We start from the raw sequence: 21,345 nt of genomic DNA, 5'->3' as shown, positions 1-21,345 counted from the left end.
TCTGAGATAGCTCAAGGAGTTAGGATGGACATCTTACACCTCTCAAGTGTTGATTCATAAACCCCCACACTAGGAGTGACCTGTCAGACAAAAGTCAACATCATGCTTTCTTGGTAACAGGCTCATACAATGCGTGTGTGTGTGAAATACTAGCCTGGCAACATTCAAATAGGCTTGAAAGGGAATAAAATACACTTTTAAAATCAATCACCATTTTAAATTTGTTTCTATATTGAAAAGAGTGGGGGAGAGCATGAAAAGGTTGACGTAGCATAGACAAAGTGATTCACCAGGAAAGTGAGGGTCAATAGGTGGGAGTGGGCTATACGTTTAATCTCTGTGCCAGGCTTTCAGGAATATAAATGAGGAGCTGATGACCCTCTGCAACATAAGTGGATCTGTGACCCCTCCTAAGGCTGCATTGTGGGTTTACATTTTGTTTTTGCAACTAAAAATTACAGCTTAAGACCTGAGAAAGAACACACTGTAGATAACTGGTTCAGCAAACAGAATCTGCACAGGGCAACTGTAATTTTTTATTTTTTATTATTTTTTAAGTATATGAAGTTCTATGCTGGTATAAACAGGCTCTATGTCTGTGTTTCCACATACACCTGATCTGCTCAGATGGTGTAAAGAAGAGCACAGCAAATATAAGTACCCGTTTTAGGGCACGTGAATTACTACCTAGGCTCCATTGCCTGATCTCCATTGACTACATAGGAGCCTGGATGCCAGTCGTACAAGCAGGCACCTGTGTGTAGACAAGTAAAATGGGGTCATCTTGTGTGCCCCTTTCTTTCAGCTTAGACCAAATGACATGGAGTTGTATTTCTGTAGCTTGAAGCTCAAGGGGAACCATTTCTTTGCCGGCCTACTGCCAGGACCCATATAACAATATTAACAATAATAACTAAAAAAAAAATAACAAAAAAAATATTAATACAGGACTGATCCAGACAACACCATATATTGTGATTTCTAAGTCATCACAGCGAGTCCAGGGACTGCAAGCGTGAATTTACAGGACTGGCCTTCAAATGCATGGCAGTTACAGAGAACTGATTGTCTAAGCACACACCTCAGGGCCAGCTGCATTTTTCTTGTGCACCCCGGAGGACAGCAATGGGAAGGAAGGTTACCTGTAACTCAGGGATGTGTATTAAGAGACCCCACTCTTTTTCTGAGTTGATTACAGATTTATTACCCAGCACTTCTTCCCAGTTGCCAGCATTGTCTTTAGACACAGACAAGTAGGTGGTTACCTCAAGCAGAAGCTGAGCTTCGAGTAAGAAGAAGACAGTTCTGAATACTACAGCACCGACCACGTTCAAGATAGCAGAGACTTCCTCCAGGGACTGCCGGATCTGAAGTCCGAATGAAGCAGTGTTGGCAAGTGGTGGCCCAAACCCTCTTGCCTGCTCATCTGACCTTGCTCCATGCCTGTGTCTCTGCATACCACAGAGGGGAACTAGTTTGTTCAGAGCAAACTGAATTTTGCCTGCAGCGCTGCAAAGCCTGTAGCCAGCTCTGCCAACTTCTCTGCCTGTGGAATGAGGGAGTGATGATAGTGATATTTGATGCAAATTCCCACCTGCCTCACACGGCTGTTTTGGGCTTTAATTAATACTTACAAACTGCTTAAAAAGCCACATATAGGAGCTGTTATGTAAGCATGAGTTATTATTATTAAAAAAACATTATGAGTGAGTTATTAGACTGACAGATGGAATTATCAGTGGAATTATATTTTTATCAATCATCTTTCATTTTGTTTCATCTCATCTTTCTTTTATCACCCTTCAGCTAGGCTGGCAGTCCTAACACAGTCTAAACGGATAGCGTACTGAATGATAGCGTATTGAATGTTGCATCACCGGATGGCTCTCAATGGCACAAATGAGTAAGCCAGCTCTTCCCAGGCAGTGAAGGGACCGTGTTGTGAAACTAACCAGAATCCATCTGTGGGTTGAAAAGGGCACAAACGATTTAGAGCTGATGATAGCTGAGACCTGAATATCATTTCCCTCACCAAGGCTGGCTCTCAGCTTAGGCAAAGCAAGTGGCTGCCACCCTCACGGAGAGCTGTGGGCTGCGAGAAGGAAACCTGCCAATGGGAAACATTTACAATTCCCCAGCCGTAATTGTTCTTCATCAGAACTGGCAAATTGCTGTGACGGCGAAGTCATCTCAAGATGTTGGGAAGTGAACGCACTATCACATAAACTCTTCTTCCAGAGAGCTACTGATCAGTGCCTACCTTCAAGGTAGGCCTAGGTACAACAGGAATCTGCACAGATGAGGCTTTTTTGTGCTCTGCTCTGTCCTCCATGAGAACCTGTTGTCTCCAATGCATGGGTGAGCTGTCACAAAGAGGAGCTGGGGGCAGAATTTGTGAGGGTGATTGAGAAGAGCTCACAACTGCTCTCGGGATAGGAACTGCAAAGGAAGCTACCTCCAGTAGGTTGGTGGTGAGGCAAAGGCTCCCATGACTTTTCAACACCCAAAGCCCCCAAAGAGATGACTGTCTCCACCACAGGGCAATTTTGGTAATTCTTGTTTCAGTCTTGGTGGGTAACTGCATAGCAAAGATCTCCTTCCTCCACTTGGACAGTGCCTAGCACTTCACTTTTGGCTTTTTGGTTTTTACAGTCCAAGACAGAGGTATTTCTTTTTATTATCAGATTTCAATGGAGTGGATCTGTATCTAGAATCTGAAAAGTTTCTGGGATATATCTCAAGACTAAAAAACCCAAAAAGGGCCCACGTAGAAAACAACTACTGATAATGTAATCCTAATTTCTGTTGAAGAAAATCCTGCTTCCTTCTTGACTGCACTGGGAATGACCAACTGAGACAACTGGATCCTATAAAATACATATTTGGGACTCTGTTGCTTTCTTACTTTTCTGTTCCTGCCCAACCATCCCACCTGTGAAAACCTTCATATATCTGTTATTTGTTACATGTTTTCATTTAATTGCTACATTTAATTTATGATGCTATTACATTCTAAAATAGATAACCTGCTTGGCAGCATGTATTCCTAAAATAAGCAAGTTAATTAATATGATTAAAAGCAACATCTTTTACTGCTTCTGGTACTCAATATTAAACTGAAGAATGAACATTTAAATAGACAGTTTCTCATGTAGGTCTCTTATTTTTACAAATTATAAAACCTCAGTTAATTTTAAAGGTTTCTATCCAAAAATAGTACTGTACTTTAATAGTAAAGTAATTAAAAAAAACCCCTTCCATGAAGTAAGAAAGAAACAAAATGTTAAGCGTTGTAAGTTCCAGACGTTCTTTGCATGACTAATACTGTAACCATGATTTTCGACTGGTCAGAAACCAAGAAATAAGAATGCTCTATAATATCAAACTATGAGTAGAAGATGATCATGCAGTTAACATGGGGTGATGGTTTATGATTCGTAGGATTTTAGTTACTGTGCTAAATTTAAATCCTTAATTTGCTTAAATTAAAATTGCTCAGTCTGGTTACAGCCTTTTCTTAGACAAGTCTGAAAATTAACTACAGTTGCACATTATAAGTCTTACTTTGGAGGTTTATAACTACAATGTAAGGAATTTAAGGATGATCAGATGCTTGAAACTGAGGTAATCTCCTGACACCCCTGAAGAGGATTTGGGGAGATCAAGTAGTGTGCAAATTCAGGGCATCTCTTCTTTCTCATGAAATTCAAAGGCCAGGCACCCATTGCTGTGGGTTCAATAAAATAAACTATTATTTTATTGAACATTTAGCATAAAAGTGTCTTTTAGTTCTACTCCCAGACAAGGGCCAGGCTGTACCACACACTGTACAGACATGGAAATAAAAAGGACAGTCTCTGTCTCGCAAAGGCTATGGTCTAAGGATAAGGCAAGGTATAACAGATGGAGACAGACAGATGGAGGAAAGCAAGAAAACAATGATACAATGTCAGCCAGCATGACGGGAAGTCAGCTCATCCCCCCAGTAGTCTGTTAGGCAGCTTTTTACAGGATCGCAGCAAAATACGGGGAGTGGCATGGGAAAGAGCATGAAGGTGCTTGCCTGCAGGCTAGCACAGAGATAATGAAGGCTGGCACCGCTGGCAGAGAGAGCTGGCTTCCTGATGATGGTGAAAGGTGAGGGATGCACCATGAGTAGGTAAAAAAGGCCTTGAAAATGAAAAGCAAGCCTTCAAATTGGAGGTAACAGAGAGAAGGGAGCCAGAAGATGCAGGGCATCAGACACAAAATATTAGGTTTTGCAGCTGCTCCTTGGGTAAGTACAGGTGGGGTTAGGCTGTGAAGTCCAGAGAAGGGGACATCGCAGCATTCAGGATGGGAGATGGCTAAGTGTGGGTGACTGCATCTCTGAGCCTTCAAGTGGATAGAGTCAGAGACATTTAGACAGCTTGAGCAAAGGGACAAAGAGAAAGACCCAAGTCAAAGGTGGGGCCCAAATGAACAGTCTGAGTGACAGCCTGCTAAGAAAAGTAGAGGAGGGCTGGCAGAAGCCATCCAGAGCTTTAAGTGACATCCATAGTATGAGTATACCAAACACAGGTTGGTATTCTGCCCCAGACTGAGGAGGGCAGGAGGAGTAAAGGGTTGGATCTGCAAATCACTATCACAGAGGCAGTACCTGGGTTTGTCTCTATGAGATTCTCCAGAGGAGATGTAACAAGGAGACCATACAGCAGACAGCATATAGAGCCCCATGAGACTTGCACAGAGAGCCTGGGAGAGAGAAGAAAAATATTCTCCAAAGTCCGTGCTGAAGGAGCCACTGGAGAAATAGGAAGATGCCAGAGAAGGACCAGACTTCAAAAAGATCAGTGTAACTTTTGCAATTGATTGACAGGTCAGGGAAGGGGAGGATGAAGTATTGTTTTTGAGATAAAACTTTAAAGAAATCATGAGGGACTCCAGAATGAACATTTCTTAGGTGTTGAAAGGGATGGACACTGGAAGAATCCAAGACAGGTTTGGTATGTCCATCCTTGGAGATATTCAGAACTTCACTGGACAAAGTCCTGAGCAGCCTGATCTAGATGGATTTGCTAAGTTTCTTTCAGCCCTGAACTATTTTATGAAACTTGGCAGCAATTGTTCAGTGTGTTCAATGAACTTAAGAGGTGGAGAGAGAAGGCAAGGTGAGGCAGGAATGGAGGTGGCAAATGGATTTCAGAGTGGAGGTTTTTGGAGATGATAGAACCTAAAGCATGATTGTACTGTGAGGAGAAATTAGCAGTCAAGAATGAAGGTGTAAGGACAGAGTAGGGGACGGGATAAAAGTGTGTGTAAAGAAGATAACATGAGATATTTGAGGCAAGTGTGAGGATGATCAAAAAACTCCTACATAGGTGACCATGGAGAAGAATGAAAAACAGATGGAGGGCAGTGAAGTACAGAGGTAGGGAAGGGTCACAACGTATGTTGTCCACACACTCTTGGGAGTATTAGGCCTGTCGTTGGAGAGAAGCAGAGCAAAGAAAAAAGGGAATCTCAAGGAGCGAACAGCGCAAGAGTCTAACAGCATATTAGTCAGGTAGCGGAGCTCAAGATTGAGTTAATCCACTCAAAAGAATGAATATATAACAGATGAAGTCACCCTTGCTGTTCATTGTTGCGATTCATCAAACCAAAGATAGACTTTCATAGCACAGGTATCTCCATTTGAGCAACTCACCCTGGGTTCCCTTTAAAGTAAATGCAGAAGAACAGAAACTTTGAGGGCATGCTTCATCTCATCCTAAAATAGAGATCTAAAACAGATCAGCTGACTCATGCCCTAAAAGAGTATGAATTTTTTCTCACAGATTACAAAGGGAGCTTACACACCCGAGTTCAGATTAGAACTATCTACTGTAGGAATATAATTTCAGGTAAGTGCCACACTGCCTATCCACCCCAAACACTCTGAAGTCTGAACATGGGAGCAGAGAACTGGTATCAGGGATGGGCAACTTTGCAATGGGAAAGAAGGCAGAAGAGTCAAACATAGAAGAAAATGAGGAGTGGAGACAAGAGAGGTGAGGTAGCTGAGCATGGAAGACAATTCATGGTCACCTGGACATCATGGAAAAACTGACTGTGGGTTTACCGTCAATGCTGAAAGAGTGCAGGTTGCTTCAGAAATTGCCACTAGAGAAAACATGTCTTGACAGTATTGAGTGTGTGGCAATTCTCGAGAGTGTGAAAGTTGGCTAAGAGTTGTACAAGACTGTACTCCTGAAACAGGAGCATGTGAACATGTGAACACCTGCATCTGAATGAGGTGTCTAAGCTCCCTTTACGGTCAATTAAAATCTGAGGATCAATTCTGTTGCCCAAACATAGGCATCAACTGCTACTTGAGATGCCCAGTGGTATCACATCTCCATTTCCATAAGGGCGTAGTTCTCCCATAGGTCTGGTATCAGATTTGCCATCTCTGCATGGATGTCTTGGCACTCTGCTACACCTCAGGTGGCACTAGAAGTCTGTGGGTAGGTAACAAGAGTTGAGCCCAGTGAAGTGTAGGAGTGATTCAACTGACCCTAGAGTAGATACCACATATTAGGAAGAAATTCTTCCCTGTGAGGGTGGTGAGGAGCTGCACAGGCTGCCCAGAGCAGCTGTGGATGCCCCATCCCTGGCAGTGTCCAAGGCCAGGCTGGATGGGGCTTGAAGCAACCTGGTCTAGTGGAAGGTGTCCCTGCCCATGGCAGGGGGGTTGGAACTAGATGGTCTTGAAGGTCCCTTCCAACCTGAACCATGCTGTGATTCTATGATTTTGACAGCTGAATGCCTCAGGAATCACTGAACGCTGCTATTGCAGAAGGATGAGGGGCTTCCCCCCACCTACGAGCTCCAGGCAGATGTGGAAATACCTTGGACTGAACTAGGTGCTATTTTTAGGCAACTGGATCCCATACCGTGCTGCCACCAGTTACAGAGGGGTTTAAACACACAGTCCACATGCAGAAAACCCTGTGTAGACACTTAAACTCAGGTTTAAGTCATCTGTCTGCTGAACTTCACCCTTGGTCTATAATTCAGATACCCTGAATGCCAAGGCATGAGGGCACTGTTGTGGTGGATGGACTCAGGAGCCTGCTCTTGAAGAAGACAGATTGAAAACTGAAATAGACTTCTCAACATTTCAAGCATAAAACAGATGGCTTGGCTTCCACGGGCACAGCCTCAGCCCTGATGCTACTGCAGATTTTATCAGGGAGATTAGCATGAAGAATGAGGTAGCCCTGGCACAACCAGGTCTGAAGTTCCTAAAAGTCACCAGTACAACTAGCAGAGATGAATGTATTTCTGGCAGCCTGGCGCACCACGGAAAGCAAGGTCTGAATGGGTAATGGAGTGCAAACCATTCCACTGTCAGAGCAGAGACATGATGATGGGAGGGCACAGACAGAAAGTGCACTGCAGGAGGTATTCTGAACCTGTGGGTAAAAGAAAGACTCCAGCTTCCAGCACTGCCAGTTTGCCATTTTTCATCCCCACTAAATTCACTTATTTATTTTCTTGTTTAAACTTAGCACATACCTCAAAGAACATAACATTTTAGCTTGACAAGCAGTTTATTCAGGCAGCTGATTTACCAATTCAAAGGCTACTCCCTACAGACTCCTACCAGAAATATAAGTGTTCAGTCATAAACCTCTGATTTAATTAAAGAAAGACTTAGACCTCCAAACATTATCACAGCTAGAAAATCCATAATTAGTTGTACATTTTTCCAAAGGAACTTTACCCTGATTTGCCTGAAACCTGGAGAAGGGCTCCATACATCTCTCATAATTTCCTATCATTTTCAGCTCAGGCATTAGAGACGCTGTGTGGGCAGATTTAATAGGTTCTTTCTCGCTTCCTGGTGAGGAGAAAGATTGCATAAGATATGAGTCAAGACACCAATCCTGAATCTGTGACAGTGACACTTGCAGGAGCTACACTGTCTGCTTGTTGGTTGGGAATGTCAATAAACAGCACCTTTTACAGGAGGAAGATCAGCCTACTTTGGGTCACTGAAGAAAGGCTGGCTAAAGTGTTCTCTTTTTGCTTGAGATTGAGGGCTCAGCATTACCCACTCTTTGGGAGGAAGGCATTTGTAGAGGAATGAAGCTGGGTTAATTATCATTGATAATATACAGCTGTGGGCTGGCTTCAGGGGCAGTGGGCTGGCTGATGTAGATAAGGTGCAGCTGTGGCTGGTTCTGTTAAGTGGTTGGGCAGCCAATGAAGAGAGAGCAGCTGAGGAAGAGAGAGGAGGAAGAAGCAGAAAGAAGAGAGAGGGAGCAAGTGAGCCCATCCCCTCCCCCCAGATGAGGAGAGACTAGAAGGCAGCAGAGGGACTGGCATGAAGAGTATCCTGGTATGAGATGGTAAAAGACTTTGTTGCAGCCGGATGGTTTGGAGAGCGCTATGATAATTGGTGCCCCATGTGAGGCCCTTCAGATTATGAGACTGGGTGTAATGAATGGCAACAGCGGTGATGGCTGTGCCAGGGGATGTTTGAAGTTTTGAACAGTGACGGTGGTGCCTAATGTAGCAGAGACAGGCAGGGATAGCCTGTGATCCAGATCACGTTGAGATAGGTGGGAAGAGCCTGGGGATCTTGATCAGACGCTGGTAATGGTGAGCTGTTGGGATCAAAGAGAAGGAAGCCCAACTGCCGTGGAGTTTAGAGACTGAGGGTAATGTGTGATAGCAGCAGAGTACATAGCCAGACATGGCAACAGCCCACAGCGTTGGTGGATCCAGAGTGGGTTTGGCCAGACAGTGGTGACGGTTGTGCTGGGGGAAGGTGTGGGAGCAGCGTGGTGCTGCAGGTGGCTCCCGCTGTTGCTTCTGCTCGGGCTGGTGGTATTCTTGCCAGTGTTTATGTGCTCGTTGAAGGTGTCTCCAGATGAAGAAGAAATGGGCAACCACAAGGATGTCAAGAAGTTTTTCAGGACACAGAATGACATGTTAGCACTGTATTCTAGATCTGCTGCTGCTGCAAGCTCATTCAGGTTACTGTCCAGTGTGACCCAAGAGGTGAAAGGACAAGGTACTATAAGTTCATCAGAACCCTCCTCTGAAGAAAACAAAATCCTAGATGTCAAACAGCAGATAAGAAGAAAGGTGATCAACCTGCAGAAGATGAAAAACCCAAGATAAAAGTGAAGAAAGAATATGAGTATGACTTCAGGGACAAGTTGTCCAAACTGTATGAAAAGTTTATTTGTAAAAAGTTTGTGATGGTTGGTAAAAACATGAGGTATGAAATCTTAAGAAATAAAAACGAGTTCAGGGACAAGTTGTCCGGACTGTATGAAATGTTTCTTTGTAAAAAGATTATGATGATTGTTAAATACCTAAGGTATGAAATGTTAAAAAGAAAAAAAGGGGAAATTAGAGGACTGTATGAAAAATGTATTTGTAAAAAGGTTGTGATGATTGTTAAAAACATAAGGTATGAAATGTTAAAAAAAAAAATTGTAGAAGAATGAAGCTGGGTTAATTAACATTGATAATATACAGCTGTGGGTTGGCTGATGTAGACAAGGTGCAGCTGTGGCTGGCTCTGTTAAGATCTTGGGCAGCCAAGGAAGAGAGAGGAGGAAGAAGCAGAGAGAGCAATGCGTGTCCCCCCTGGATGAGGTGAGACTAGGAGAAAGCAGCAGAGGGACTGGCATGAAGAGTATGATGGTATGAGATGGTAAAAGACCTTGTTGCAGCCGGATGGTTTGGAGAGTGCTGCAACAGGCATTGGTGTTTCTTTTCTGAGCCCAGCTTACCCTTTCATGCTCCTGACTGCATCCTATGCTTTCTGACCCCTAAGATAAATCTTTCTTTAGTAATGAGTCCTCTTGTTCACTCTCCTAGGGTCCTTGTTTATTCCCAGCACCCTCTTTGAGGTGTTTTTTTGCCCAGGTCCAGAGCCTTTTGACACAGGTTTCCTCCCCTGTATATGGAATAAAATTTTAAACAATTCACACACTGTTGACAGAAAGAAATCTGAAGCTTTCTCTATGTTCAGGTCCCCAAAACATGGGTCTATTTAACCTAATTTTGGGCATCTTACCAGAGCACCTATCTTAGATGTTTAGTTATCCTAGGTACCTTATGGGGTCACTGGTAGGAACCATGTACCCTCAGAGAGTGGACCTCAGGCATGCTATTTTTTTTTTTTTTTTTTTCACAATGAGAATGGTGAGGCACTGGACCAGGTTTCCCAGAGAAGCATGGATGTCCCAACCCTGGAAGTGTTCAAAGCCAAGCTGGATGGGGCTTGGAGCAACCTGGGTTAATGAAAGGTGCCCCTGCCCAAGGCAGGGAATTGGAACTTGATGGCCTTTATGGTCCCTTCCAAACCAAACCACTCTGTGACCCTATATCTCTATAGGCATCGCAAGGCAACCATTGCTCCAACTTAAATACCCCAGTTAGGTGCCTGAGGTTTGGCGGAGCAATGCTGGGCTGAAGTTCCTCAGACCATTTTATCTCATTAAAGTATCTTCTTGGTTTAATCCTGATTTGCTTTTTTGAAATTGCGAACAGCAGTTAAGCCCAGATTCTGTTTATCCCTCAATCTGATTTAAACAGAATCAGCTAATAAACCCTCCTGCTTTCTCCAACAGTATTTCAGTAGCTATGGCAGATTGTTAGCACTACCACAGACAGCAAGGAGAAAAATCTTTTCCAGCTTTCCTCGAAGTCATGTTGACCTACACTGGTTCTGTTCCACCCCTTCCAGCTCCTATTTCTCCAGCCTAGTAAATCACAGCATGTCACACAGCATCCCCATTCATACATTTATTTCCATCTTTCCTGAGCAGTGCTGACTTTTTGTTGCCTGTGCTCTAGTCTTGAGCTCTAACTCATTATTATCATTGTTATCCTAATACCTGGTTTCATGTCCTGCACTTGGAGTTTGAACTCCCTCACTTGCACTAATACATACACATTTCAGCTCTTCTTTTAATGGAACACCCCCACTGTCCTTTCACTAATTGAATCACCTACCTCATCAGCCTTGTCGCGTATGAGCACTTTCTTTCTCCTTGCTGCCCACCCTCCTGCCCACTGACACACTTTGTCTTCACTTACTTGCTTTTTACCTCACTTTATTTTAACCAAGACTAGATGCGGAGATTACCTGGGTCTCTCCCACTAAACATATAATTTTTTTTTCAATTACAAACCTGGGTCTCTCCCACTAAACCATATACATTTTTTTCAATCACAAATTAGGAAAAGACAGCATGGAGCCAGCTCCACCAGTGTTCTTGAGATGAGTTTCCAACTACTTCAGGGCATCCAAATCCGACAGCCTGAAAACCCAGATCTTCAGCAAAATACTTGAAAAACAGCTTAGTATTTCACTGGCGTGCCAGTGTGTTGGTTAAAAAGTGCAATAGTGGAGGATATCACAACCATTCGTGGATCACATTTTACCCTCTCAGGCTGCCTGGCACCACCAGTTGTGGTAAGAGACAGAGGCTCTTAATTAATGGGTTGCAATATTCACAATGCTGTATATCTGATTTTATTAAACACTTCCACTGAGGTCACATCCAGAGTCCTCTGCCGCCTGGGTGCTTTTGCGCTAGACAGAAAGAATCCCCATGTCAAAAGCTTTCCCATCAACATGCCATTGACACTGTTTTTTAAATATTCCTTTTTCCAAGACATTTGCAGTCGTCAGGGACACCTGTGTTTTATATTGTCCTCCAGAATTGGCACATCAATAAATCGCTGTATTTTAAAACATTATATTTCACTTTTAAAAGCCTTTGGGCTTTTTTGGGGTAAGCCGAACCAGGCAGAGCTGGTCAGGCCTGGCTCTCTCTGAAAATCTTCCACAGCGATGGCCTTTTTAAAAACTCCTCTCCAATTTTCATTTCAAGTGACATTTTATTGGAAAGGATTTTAGTGTATTACATCTCAGACTGAGTAAGTCTCTGGATATTGTTAGAAAATTAATACAGAATGTGAACAGCTTCCTGTATGATGTGTAAGCGATAAACATTCAGAAAACCCTTCCTCCTCGCCTCTCTGCCTGTGAATTGATCTTCTAAAAATAAAGGGAATGACAGAATTTCTGTATTGTATGACAAGAGGAGCCCTTCAGTCACTTGCAGCAGAGGAAGCAAATGGCAAGCTTTCTCACTGATGACATTTGGAACTGTTATTAGCACTACAACGTGCAGGCTAAATTCTGCTCTCCCTTGCACCGCTGTAATTAAGGGAAAATGGCAATGAAATCAAGCAGGTTATTCCTCATACTTCCTGGGGAAAGCAAGCATGGAATCTCTGCTTCTTCAGCAGTATTTACTTTTTCACTGCTGCCTCTTCTCTTCCTCACCCAGTCACCCCAGGCACACACCCTGATATGTGCTATTTTCTTAAGCTTCACTTGTAAATTGATTTCTGGTGATGATTTCTGGGGATGCGTAAACAAGGACTAGGATAGGCTGAGACCAGAATATTTAATTGCATTTGTAATAGGAGATGGGTTTGGATATAAAGCTGCATTTTCTTGACAGCATTTTAATTATTACAAGGAATGTTTGCCTTGACATACTTTAGCATTCTGATTTATCTAGCGCTGAAAAATAACATCCAATTCACTGCAGAATCAATGCAGACAAAAATGAACATCCACTGCCTTTTGGGAGATGTTACGCTGGATACACGGCAGATAACTGCTAGGAGGAGAATAAATAACTCGGGAGACAGAAAATGTTATGGAGGAGCCTTTATTTTTCAGTCTACTTCAGCTTCCCTCTGCTTAGTGGAGAATGAAAACTAGTGCAGTTATTTATTGTCATATATGCAGAGAGGCGGACAGTCTGGAGCTATATTCATATGGACAGTTGGATGTATTACTTATACCAACACCAGAAAAGCTTAATTGCTTTTGAGAAGGAGCTCAATAACTTTATAAAAGATTAAATGATGTTCTGTCTGTGAAACACGGATTGTGAAGCTGCAGTCAATGACCCTGGAGACTCATCTCACTCCTCCATACTGCTCGAGCTGTTGGGGAAGGACTGTCAGTACCGTGCCAGATCAATGATCTGCATCTTCTGCTGCTCCGGCTTCAACTGCCTCTTGCTCTTCGTGCTTTAGAGGGAGGGTAAGTAAATAAAACACAGCTGGATGAACATGATTTTTGGGGCAAACTCCCTCCTTGCCCTTGCTGACAACCAGCTGAAACATAAAGTGTTAGCACTTGTAGTGGATGCCTCAGGGAGAGCATTATGGCTGTGTCAGGGAAGAAGTGGAGCCCCTCCTTCCTTCATGGCACCCAAAGGGAAACAATTAACAACTGCAGAGAGCCCACCGATGCCCAGGGCTGCCGGGGTCCTTGCAGAGGTTCATCTTGACTTCTTTGCCTGCCCAGAATCACAGAATTGTTGAGGTTGGCAAAGACCTTTGAGATCATCAAGTCCAACAGTTAACCCAGCACTGCCAAGGCCACCACTGAACCACGTTCCTAAGCACCGCACCTACATGCTTTTTAAACAGCGCCGTGTATCTCCCCCAAACTCAAGGCTTGTCCTTTTGCCAACGCAAATGGTTGCTGACAGACCACCACAAACAGACTCCCTCTCCTGGTGGAAAGTTTTGAGCAAGCTGAATGGACTTCCCACCAAGGAAAATCAAATCCATTCCTTGGTAACACCAACACTACCTCAAAATGTCTGCTGCCAGATTTTAATGTAAGCTCATCAGCAAGACCCAAAGCTTGCAACGATCCAGGTATTGCTGCTCTACAAGTGGCCTGGCACAGAGGAGCAGAGGAAACAGTTCCCCGCCACAGGAAAAGCGTGCAGCCACCATGTTGTCTAAACTCCTAAATTACCAAAGTCTGATTTAGTGTTTAACTATACGTTACACAAATTCATGATCCAATGTCTGCCTTTAATCATGTCACGTTGTACCCAATTGTGCATACCTGAAAGTCGAAAATATTATCAGAATTATGCAATTTAGGTGAGACTCCCAAAGAAATCTTGCTTTAGAAGTCTCAAAGGGGTTAAATGTCTAAACTCCCAAATTACCAAACTCCCAAACTCTGATTTAGTGTTTAACTATATGTTAAATAAATCTGTGCACAAAGTTTAGGCCAATCTGACTCTCTGGAGTTAAAAGTGGCAAATGAAGGGATTTCTAATCAAGGGAGTCAGCCTTGGGAAGGGTGGGAAACAAAGAACGGATGGTGGAAAGAACAGTTATGTGAGTTACGCAGAAAGAGGCCTCCAAGTGAGGAAGCTCTGGCTGCAAAGGACAAGCTAAGTGTTGCAATCCAGAGAAAATTAGTTGAAAGAAGGACAAAGGTAATTATGGCAGTGGGAGATTGTGATCTCTGACGCAAACAGCCCCCCTAAAAGAGGGCAAACCCCACCTGGAGAGCACACAGAGCTGGTTAAAAAACTTCAGTAGTGCTGCCTGAGGGTGTGTACTAGTTTGCATTAGCGGTGAGAAACTTATAACCAATCCTGTGTGTGAATGAAAATGAGTATGTAATACACTATGAATGTGCGAGTGTTCTACTGTATATAACGTGTACCTTCATACATATATAATAGACACCTAATACATAACTTTGTGTGCACGTTGGGCAGTGATCCCCCGTGCATCCAGCACTGTAAATAAAGAGAACGCCAGCCTCTTAATGCGACGTCGGTGTTAAGAGGTTTACTCCTGATTGTTGCTGACAGTCACACTCACTCGGAAAGCCTCTCATTTAACAGACATTTCCCGAGTGTGCGCCTACGGACAGACCACTCCGAGCCAGCGGGCGGCCCGACCAGCCGGGGCTGGAGACCGGTCTGTGTGAGGAGACGCGGCGGAAGCGTTACCACCCGAACACCCCGCCCGCCAAAACTCCATCTCGCGCTCCCTTAGCCGTCGCTGGGCGGCGCCCGCCCCGCCCCGCCCCGCCCTCCAACGGCCGCTCGCCGCGCGCGCATGCACGGGGCGGGAAGGAGCCCTGGCGCCCGGGCGGCGGCGCATGCGCGGCAGGGAGGGGCGGGCTGGCGCCGGCTCGCGTCCCCGCTGCGCGGAGAAGGCGGCTGTAGGGTTGGTGTTATGGAGCCGGGAGAGCAGGCGGAGGAGGAGGAAGATGAGGAGGAAGATGAGGAGGAGAGGGTTCCTGTGAGTACAGGGTCTGGTGGAGGGGTTTGGGCAGGCGGCTTTGAGGATAATGTGGCAGGGAGGCGGTAGCGGCTCTCAGCAGCCCCTCACCCCGTCTGCGGGCCTTGGGGAAGGGGGGTGTGACAGGCTGGTGCACCCGGGTTTCTCCTTCCACCCCGGGCGGGGAAAACTGGCTTAATCTCACATTCTGTCGCGGAAGGGACTGTCACTGGCTGATTTTTCTGGTCCAGAAAAAGAGGGATGCAACTGACCTGGCCTTCCCCCATCTCCTGCCCCGGAGAGAAGGGGGTCTGTGACCTGTCTGATCCCTCTCCACCCCCTGCAGTCTCTCCTGGGAGAAGGGTGCCTGTAACTGGCTTGGTTTTTCTTCCCGTTCTGGGAGGAGGGTGTGTGTGTAATTGTCCTGTTTCTTTTGTGCCTTATTCTGCCCTAGAGAGGGGTGGATGCGGCTGGCTCAGTCATTAACCCTCCTGGGAAGTCAGAACCAGGGGGGCTGGCATTGCCTTATGGAGCTATTCCTGCCCTAGAAGGGCTCATGCATGGCTCTGTACACTTTGCTGTGTTCATATCAAAGCTGGAGATGGGGAACAGGAGTTCTCTGGGGATCACTGGTGTCCATCGCATCCTGCCACCCCTATGTTCTCACCCCCATGTTCTCACCCCAATAATTGCCGTCTTGCTGAACTTGCCCCTTGTGACAACATTGGAAAGCTTTCTTCCCGTGTTGTTGCACTGTTCTGGTGCCCGGTCTTAACTGTCCTGCTGTCTTCATGGTAGTTTCTAGAAGTGTAAAGGGCTTGTAGCACCTGCACAAGTTCTGACTCTTGTGAACTGTTGGGATTCATGTTTGTGCAGGGTGCTTGAACAGCTGGTGTCAGACACTTTGGTCTGGAGATGTTTAGTGATGTCGTGCCCACAGATCTGTGTTAGGAAGGTATAAGAGAACAACCCAAAATGAAAAGCTACACGATGGTGATCGTTCCAGAGCTTTGTCCCGGAACTCTGAAGGAACTCAGAGGCACAACAGCCAGATGGCAGCCAGTAGTAGATGCTATGTCAATTTTTACAAATGGTCCGTGGGAAGAACCACAGATTAGTATAGGTTTCAGTCTTATCAGAAGAAATATTAGAAACTAAAACAAGGAATGGAAACAGCCATGTGAATAAATATGACATATTAAAGGAAAGTCTGGACTTAACAAACATGTGAATATGGGAACTCAGTGTATCACAGATTCACGGAATGGTTTGGGTTGGAAGGGATCTTAAAGACCATCCAGTTCCAGTCCTCTGCCATGGGCAGGGACAGCTGCCACTAGCCCAGGCTGCTCCAAGCCCCATCCAACCTGACCTTGGACACTTCCAGGGATGGGGCATCCACAGCTGCTCTGGGCAACCTGTACCAGTGTCTCAGCACCCTCATATAGCTAATGTCAACCTGCCCACTTTTAGTTTAAAGCCATTCCCCCTTGTGCTGTCACTGCAGGTCCTACTAATAAGTCTGTCCCCATTTTTCTTGTCAACCCCCTTTAAGTACTCGAAGGCCACAGTCTTAATTCAGTTTCCAAAAGCCTTCTGCTGAAGTACCTTCACCATATGTTTTCAGGAAGGCTAATTTGCAGCAGAATAAAGGGACAGTTCTTCCACTACTCTGCGTTCTTGTATATATTTAAGTAGAAATGAAATTAATTTGAATGCTGATATACAGACAAATTTCACAGTAAGTTCTATGTGATGTTATAAACTAGTGAACTTGTTTCCTGCTTCTTGTTTTACCTTTATAATAATCATCACAGGTCAGTTTATTTTGATCCTTTTTGGGTGTCAGGTTTTCTTGTTTTACAGTGGCTGTTGCTTCCTTCTCCATATTTGTTTTGCGCTGTGGTTTAACTGCTGCTCTGACAACCAGAGCTCAGCTCTGGGAATACCAGATGGAGCTGAGCCAAGCTTGTTGCTCATGTACTGCTGCTCTTCTGGGTCAAGGGGATGCAGGTGCAGACAGAGGGTAGGCCAGGCAGATCTTCTGTCTGTCGTAGTATGGCTGCTCTTACACCTTTATTGTATGTTTCTGTTGCAAGAGACTATTTTATCTGTAACTTTAAATGGCAAAGATTAGCACTGAAAACGTGTAACTTCTAACATGCAGGGTTGTGGTTTCATGAGTGCCATATAAATCAGCAAGCCCCAGCTCACCTGTTAAAAAAGTGACTTGTGCTGCTGTGCCCTGGTTGCTTGTTGTTGCCTCTGGGTTGTTCTGTCACATATTCCAACAGACAGCAAACCAGCACAGCTAGGCAGTGGATTGTTAACTGCAGTTAAAATTGGGTTAAGTAACACCTACTCAACTCTTACCTCAAGCTTTTGCCTACTGAAGAGAGACTGGGGACTGTATCTTCCAGCCAAAGTGCTAGTTTATGATAATTATGGCATTTATTTATTAGGCATTATGGAGCTTTTGCCATCAGACTGCAAGAGTGAGAAGAAATTCTGTAACCAATGTAGAGATACTTTTTACTATTTATGCAATTTCTGTTTTGGGAGTTAAAATACTTGGTTAGTTTCCTCTTTTAGTTTGTATTTGATTATGAGGATGCTTTAAGCCCTGTCCTCCAAATTTCTTGACTCTACATTTAGCTAAGCATACGTTTTACAAGTAAGATCCAGGAGGATCAAGTTTTTGGTTCTCATTCTTAAGTGCTGCAAACTGATGGCTGTAGTCCATCATTAATAGAAATATTTCTGCCTCCTTTTTGTTTTTTAAAGCTAGGTAGAAACATCAAACTAAGGTACCTACTGACAGAGCTAGCTTTTATTTAAATGGTTACTTAGTGTTGGAAAGATACAGCAATGAACATTTTTTTTTTTAATACAGAGGATAGTACAACACAAATTACAGTTCTTGTAAGTATGATCTGAACAAAAAAAATAATTCAAAATCAGGGGCTACTCAGTGCTTTTTCAGTGATCCAAAGCTGAGAATGTAAAGAAGTAGCAGACCTTTCCATTACATAAAATCACTCAGGAATGCTGTTAAATGTTCGTATTGGAGTTACAATTTGGACAGCAAGCAGTTAATGGATTTTTGCACAGGAATGAAAATAAGATGGCTAAGCTACCTTGTGTGAAACTCAATTTTGTCTTTATTTGCAATAAGTAGACAAGAGATTGATGCTTGGAGGAAAGTTAATAGTTTTGATGTTTAGCTGTTAGATTGCTGAAGTGACTGTAGCAGTGTGATCATACTAGGAATTTAGCATCTTATAATTGGAAATAGGCTCTCACCTAGGCTGCCTTTCCTATGAGAGTTTGGACCAGGTGATCTTTCGAGGTCCTTTCTCACTGAGCTATTCTATGATTCTGTGAAACCCAAAATAAGTAATTCTGAATTAATAAAGAGGAATGCAGCTTCCACTGGAAAAAAATTGGGATAAACCCATAGTTTCACTTAGTTTTTACTCTGTGTGCCTAGTAGAAGAGCTTGTGGGTGAGCGATAGTACCTGGGGTGGTGGAGGCTTGAGAAGGTGACTGCTTAGGTCAAGTGGACTTACACAGTCCATAGGGCTGGACATGATGTGTCCGAGGGGGTGGTGGAGCTGGCTGATGTCATTAAAGTCCCTCTCTATCACCTTTTCAAAGGCTGTGATGAATGGGAGATTGTTCGTAGTAACCACAAAAAGGTTGATGTTCTGCTCTTTTTTTAAGAAGGGTAGGAAAAAGGACCCGAAGAACTACTACTCAGCTTAGCTGTTCAAAACCTAACTGGTGGTGTTCCTCTGGGGCCAATCCTTGGGCTACTGCTGTGTAATGCCACACTGGTGACCCAGGTGGATGGCGTGAGTGCACATGCATTGAGCTTGTGGATGATATGCTGGAGGACAGGGCTGCCATTCAGAGGGACCTTGGCCAGCTGGATTAATGGCCCAAGAGGAATCTCATGAGCTTTAGCTATGAAAAATGCATAATCCTCATGAGAAAATTCCCATACATCAGTATCAACTGGTGGCCCTTCAGAGAAGAGCCAGAGGACCTGGTGGACAGGAAGTTGAATTGGAGTTGACAGTGCACTCTGCAGCAGTGAAAGCTAGTTATGCAGTCGGCTGCATTAATAAAAGCAGAACTGGCAGCTGGAGGAACTGAATATTCCCTTCTCTTGGCCACAGCTGGATCCTGTCTCCTATTCCAGGCTGCTGGTACAAGAGAGAGGTCAGCAAAGTGGCCTGAGTCTGGTGGAGGCCACCAAGACAGTCATGGGGCTGGAACACATGGTGATGAGGAGACGCAGCAGAGGCTGGGTTTGTCTGGCCTGGGGAGGAGGAGGCTGAAGTTGAGGATCTGGCAGCGGTGCTTTGCCAGAGGAGAAGGCAGAGGCAGGCTCTTCTTGGAGGTGCACAGTGACAGGACAAGCAACGGTGGTGTGTTGCAGTAAGGAGAAATTAACTGGAGACAAGGAAATCGGTTTTTCACGAGGAGGGGTGGTAAAGTGCTGGACCAGGACCCCCACAGACATGGTTGATCCCACATCCTTGGAACAAGTCACAAACTGACAGGATGAGCCTGACCTAGCCTTGAAGTTAACTGTGATTTGAGCAGGAGGTTGGCCTAGGTGACCTCCAGAGGTCTCTTCCTGCCTCAGTTACGCTGTGATTACATGAATAAAACGTCTACTTCAGGCATTAAGATGTATTCCAGTAATCAACTTTCAGATTGCCTTCCAGTGCCTGTGGCTGAGGTGTGACTGTGAACAGAGCGTGCTGTCACCTTAAGAAACTGAGTAAAAAGTAGGCAGAGTTGTTGCAGATCAGCAGTGATTAATTTTCCATTTGTTGTTTTAGGACACTCCATAAAGCTATTGATGTTACAAACTTGACAGTGGAAATGACTGGTTTCAAGAAATTCAAAACAATGTGCTAGCAGTCTTTGTAATTCAGTGTATATTGTGTAAATATACAGATTACTGTTCTGGAACACTTTCAGCACATCCCCAACAGTTTACTGTGTCGTGAATCTTCCCTTCTTGTGTTTGAGATGCACTGCACTGGTTCTGATCTCTTGTGGCTATTTGAAAGTCCAGTGTTTGTTGCACAAAAGTAATAAAACAGTTTTTGGATGAATGGCTCAAGAGAAACCTCCTAAGCTTTACCTGTGAAAAATGGGCAGTGTTTCTCACTGAGAAAGAAAATCCCCGTACATCAGTACTGACTGGTGGCCCTTCAGAGAAGGGTAAATTCTGTAAACAGAATTTACACAGCAGCTGCTGTACTCGTTGGTGATGCCTTCATGTTGGGTGGGAATGGTATGGGTCTGAAAAGTACTGCTAGCACACCAGTCCTTACTAAAAAAAAGGCCACCTTAAATAATTTGTTTCTCATACCTGACAGCACCAAATCATTGTTACATTCTTCTGAGTATTTTTGAAATCTAAATTATTATGTTAATAAATTAACTTCTGGTGTTGACCTGTTTGCAGACAATGTGAGTTTTGTTATTAATTTCAGTAGCTGGACTTAAATGCTAAAAGTTTTTGTTCAACTTGTGGTACTGGGCTTCTGGCCAAAAAAATCTCTGATGTGAAAACTGAGTCTGAATTTGAATGAGGCTTCTATTTTTTTTATTTTACTTTGTGTTCTGACAAAGTAGGGTTGATATGGAATATAAAGCCACGATAAATGAAATTGCTGGGTTACAGTGAAGTGCAGTTGCATTTGTGTAGCATTAAGGGAATTCTGAGTTTGCATGTAGCCTCTGAAGTGCTTTTGCTTGAGTGTTCATTACATGCTGATAATTGCTCCATGAAATGAGCAGGTAGGTATAAGGCAGCATGACCTACATTCTTTGTGTTCTGGCAAAACTGTTTCTTTAATCTTCAGGGACACAGTCATCAATTCCGTTGTAACAGGTAAATATGTGTCTGTTTCTCTATGCTCCTTTGTTCCTTCCCCACAGCTGGGGAAGACCTTGCCCTGCGGCAGTGGGTTGCTGACTCCAAGTGGCGTGAGGCTTGCACTGCACTGTTGTTGGTACAGGTGATTTAACAAAAAACCTTTTAAAAAAATCATAACCACATACAATTTGAACATAAACCAATGGACAAATGAAAACTAGAACTTTTTATAACGTGGTGCAAGTTGTGCAGCTATGAAGAAACCTCCAGTGAAAGGATTTCATTCATACATTTTTTGTGTCCAGTTATTCAGGAAACGTGC

General features: G+C 44.1%; 1 protein-coding gene across 5 annotated transcripts in view; it reads left to right on the top strand.

Annotated features, from left to right (window-relative positions):
- Nucleotides 1-15,020: 15,020 nt before the first annotated feature.
- The window catches only part of ALMS1 (ALMS1 centrosome and basal body associated protein), a 76,050-nt gene continuing 69,725 nt past the window's right edge, over nt 15,021-21,345 (top strand). For all 5 annotated transcript variants that reach the window (XM_037388079.1, XM_037388088.1, XM_037388060.1 and 2 more), the window contains exon 1: nt 15,021-15,141. In XM_037388079.1, the coding sequence (XP_037243976.1) occupies nt 15,076-15,141 (66 nt within the window). In that variant the 5' untranslated portion in view covers nt 15,021-15,075. The remainder of the gene's footprint in view (nt 15,142-21,345) is intronic.

The sequence above is a fragment of the Falco rusticolus genome, chromosome 1 (assembly GCF_015220075.1).
Source record: "Falco rusticolus isolate bFalRus1 chromosome 1, bFalRus1.pri, whole genome shotgun sequence".
Classification (NCBI taxonomy): Eukaryota; Metazoa; Chordata; class Aves; order Falconiformes; family Falconidae; genus Falco; species Falco rusticolus.
Note: the sequence above shows the minus strand (reverse complement) of the source record. Positions and strands in the feature narration are given on the sequence as shown.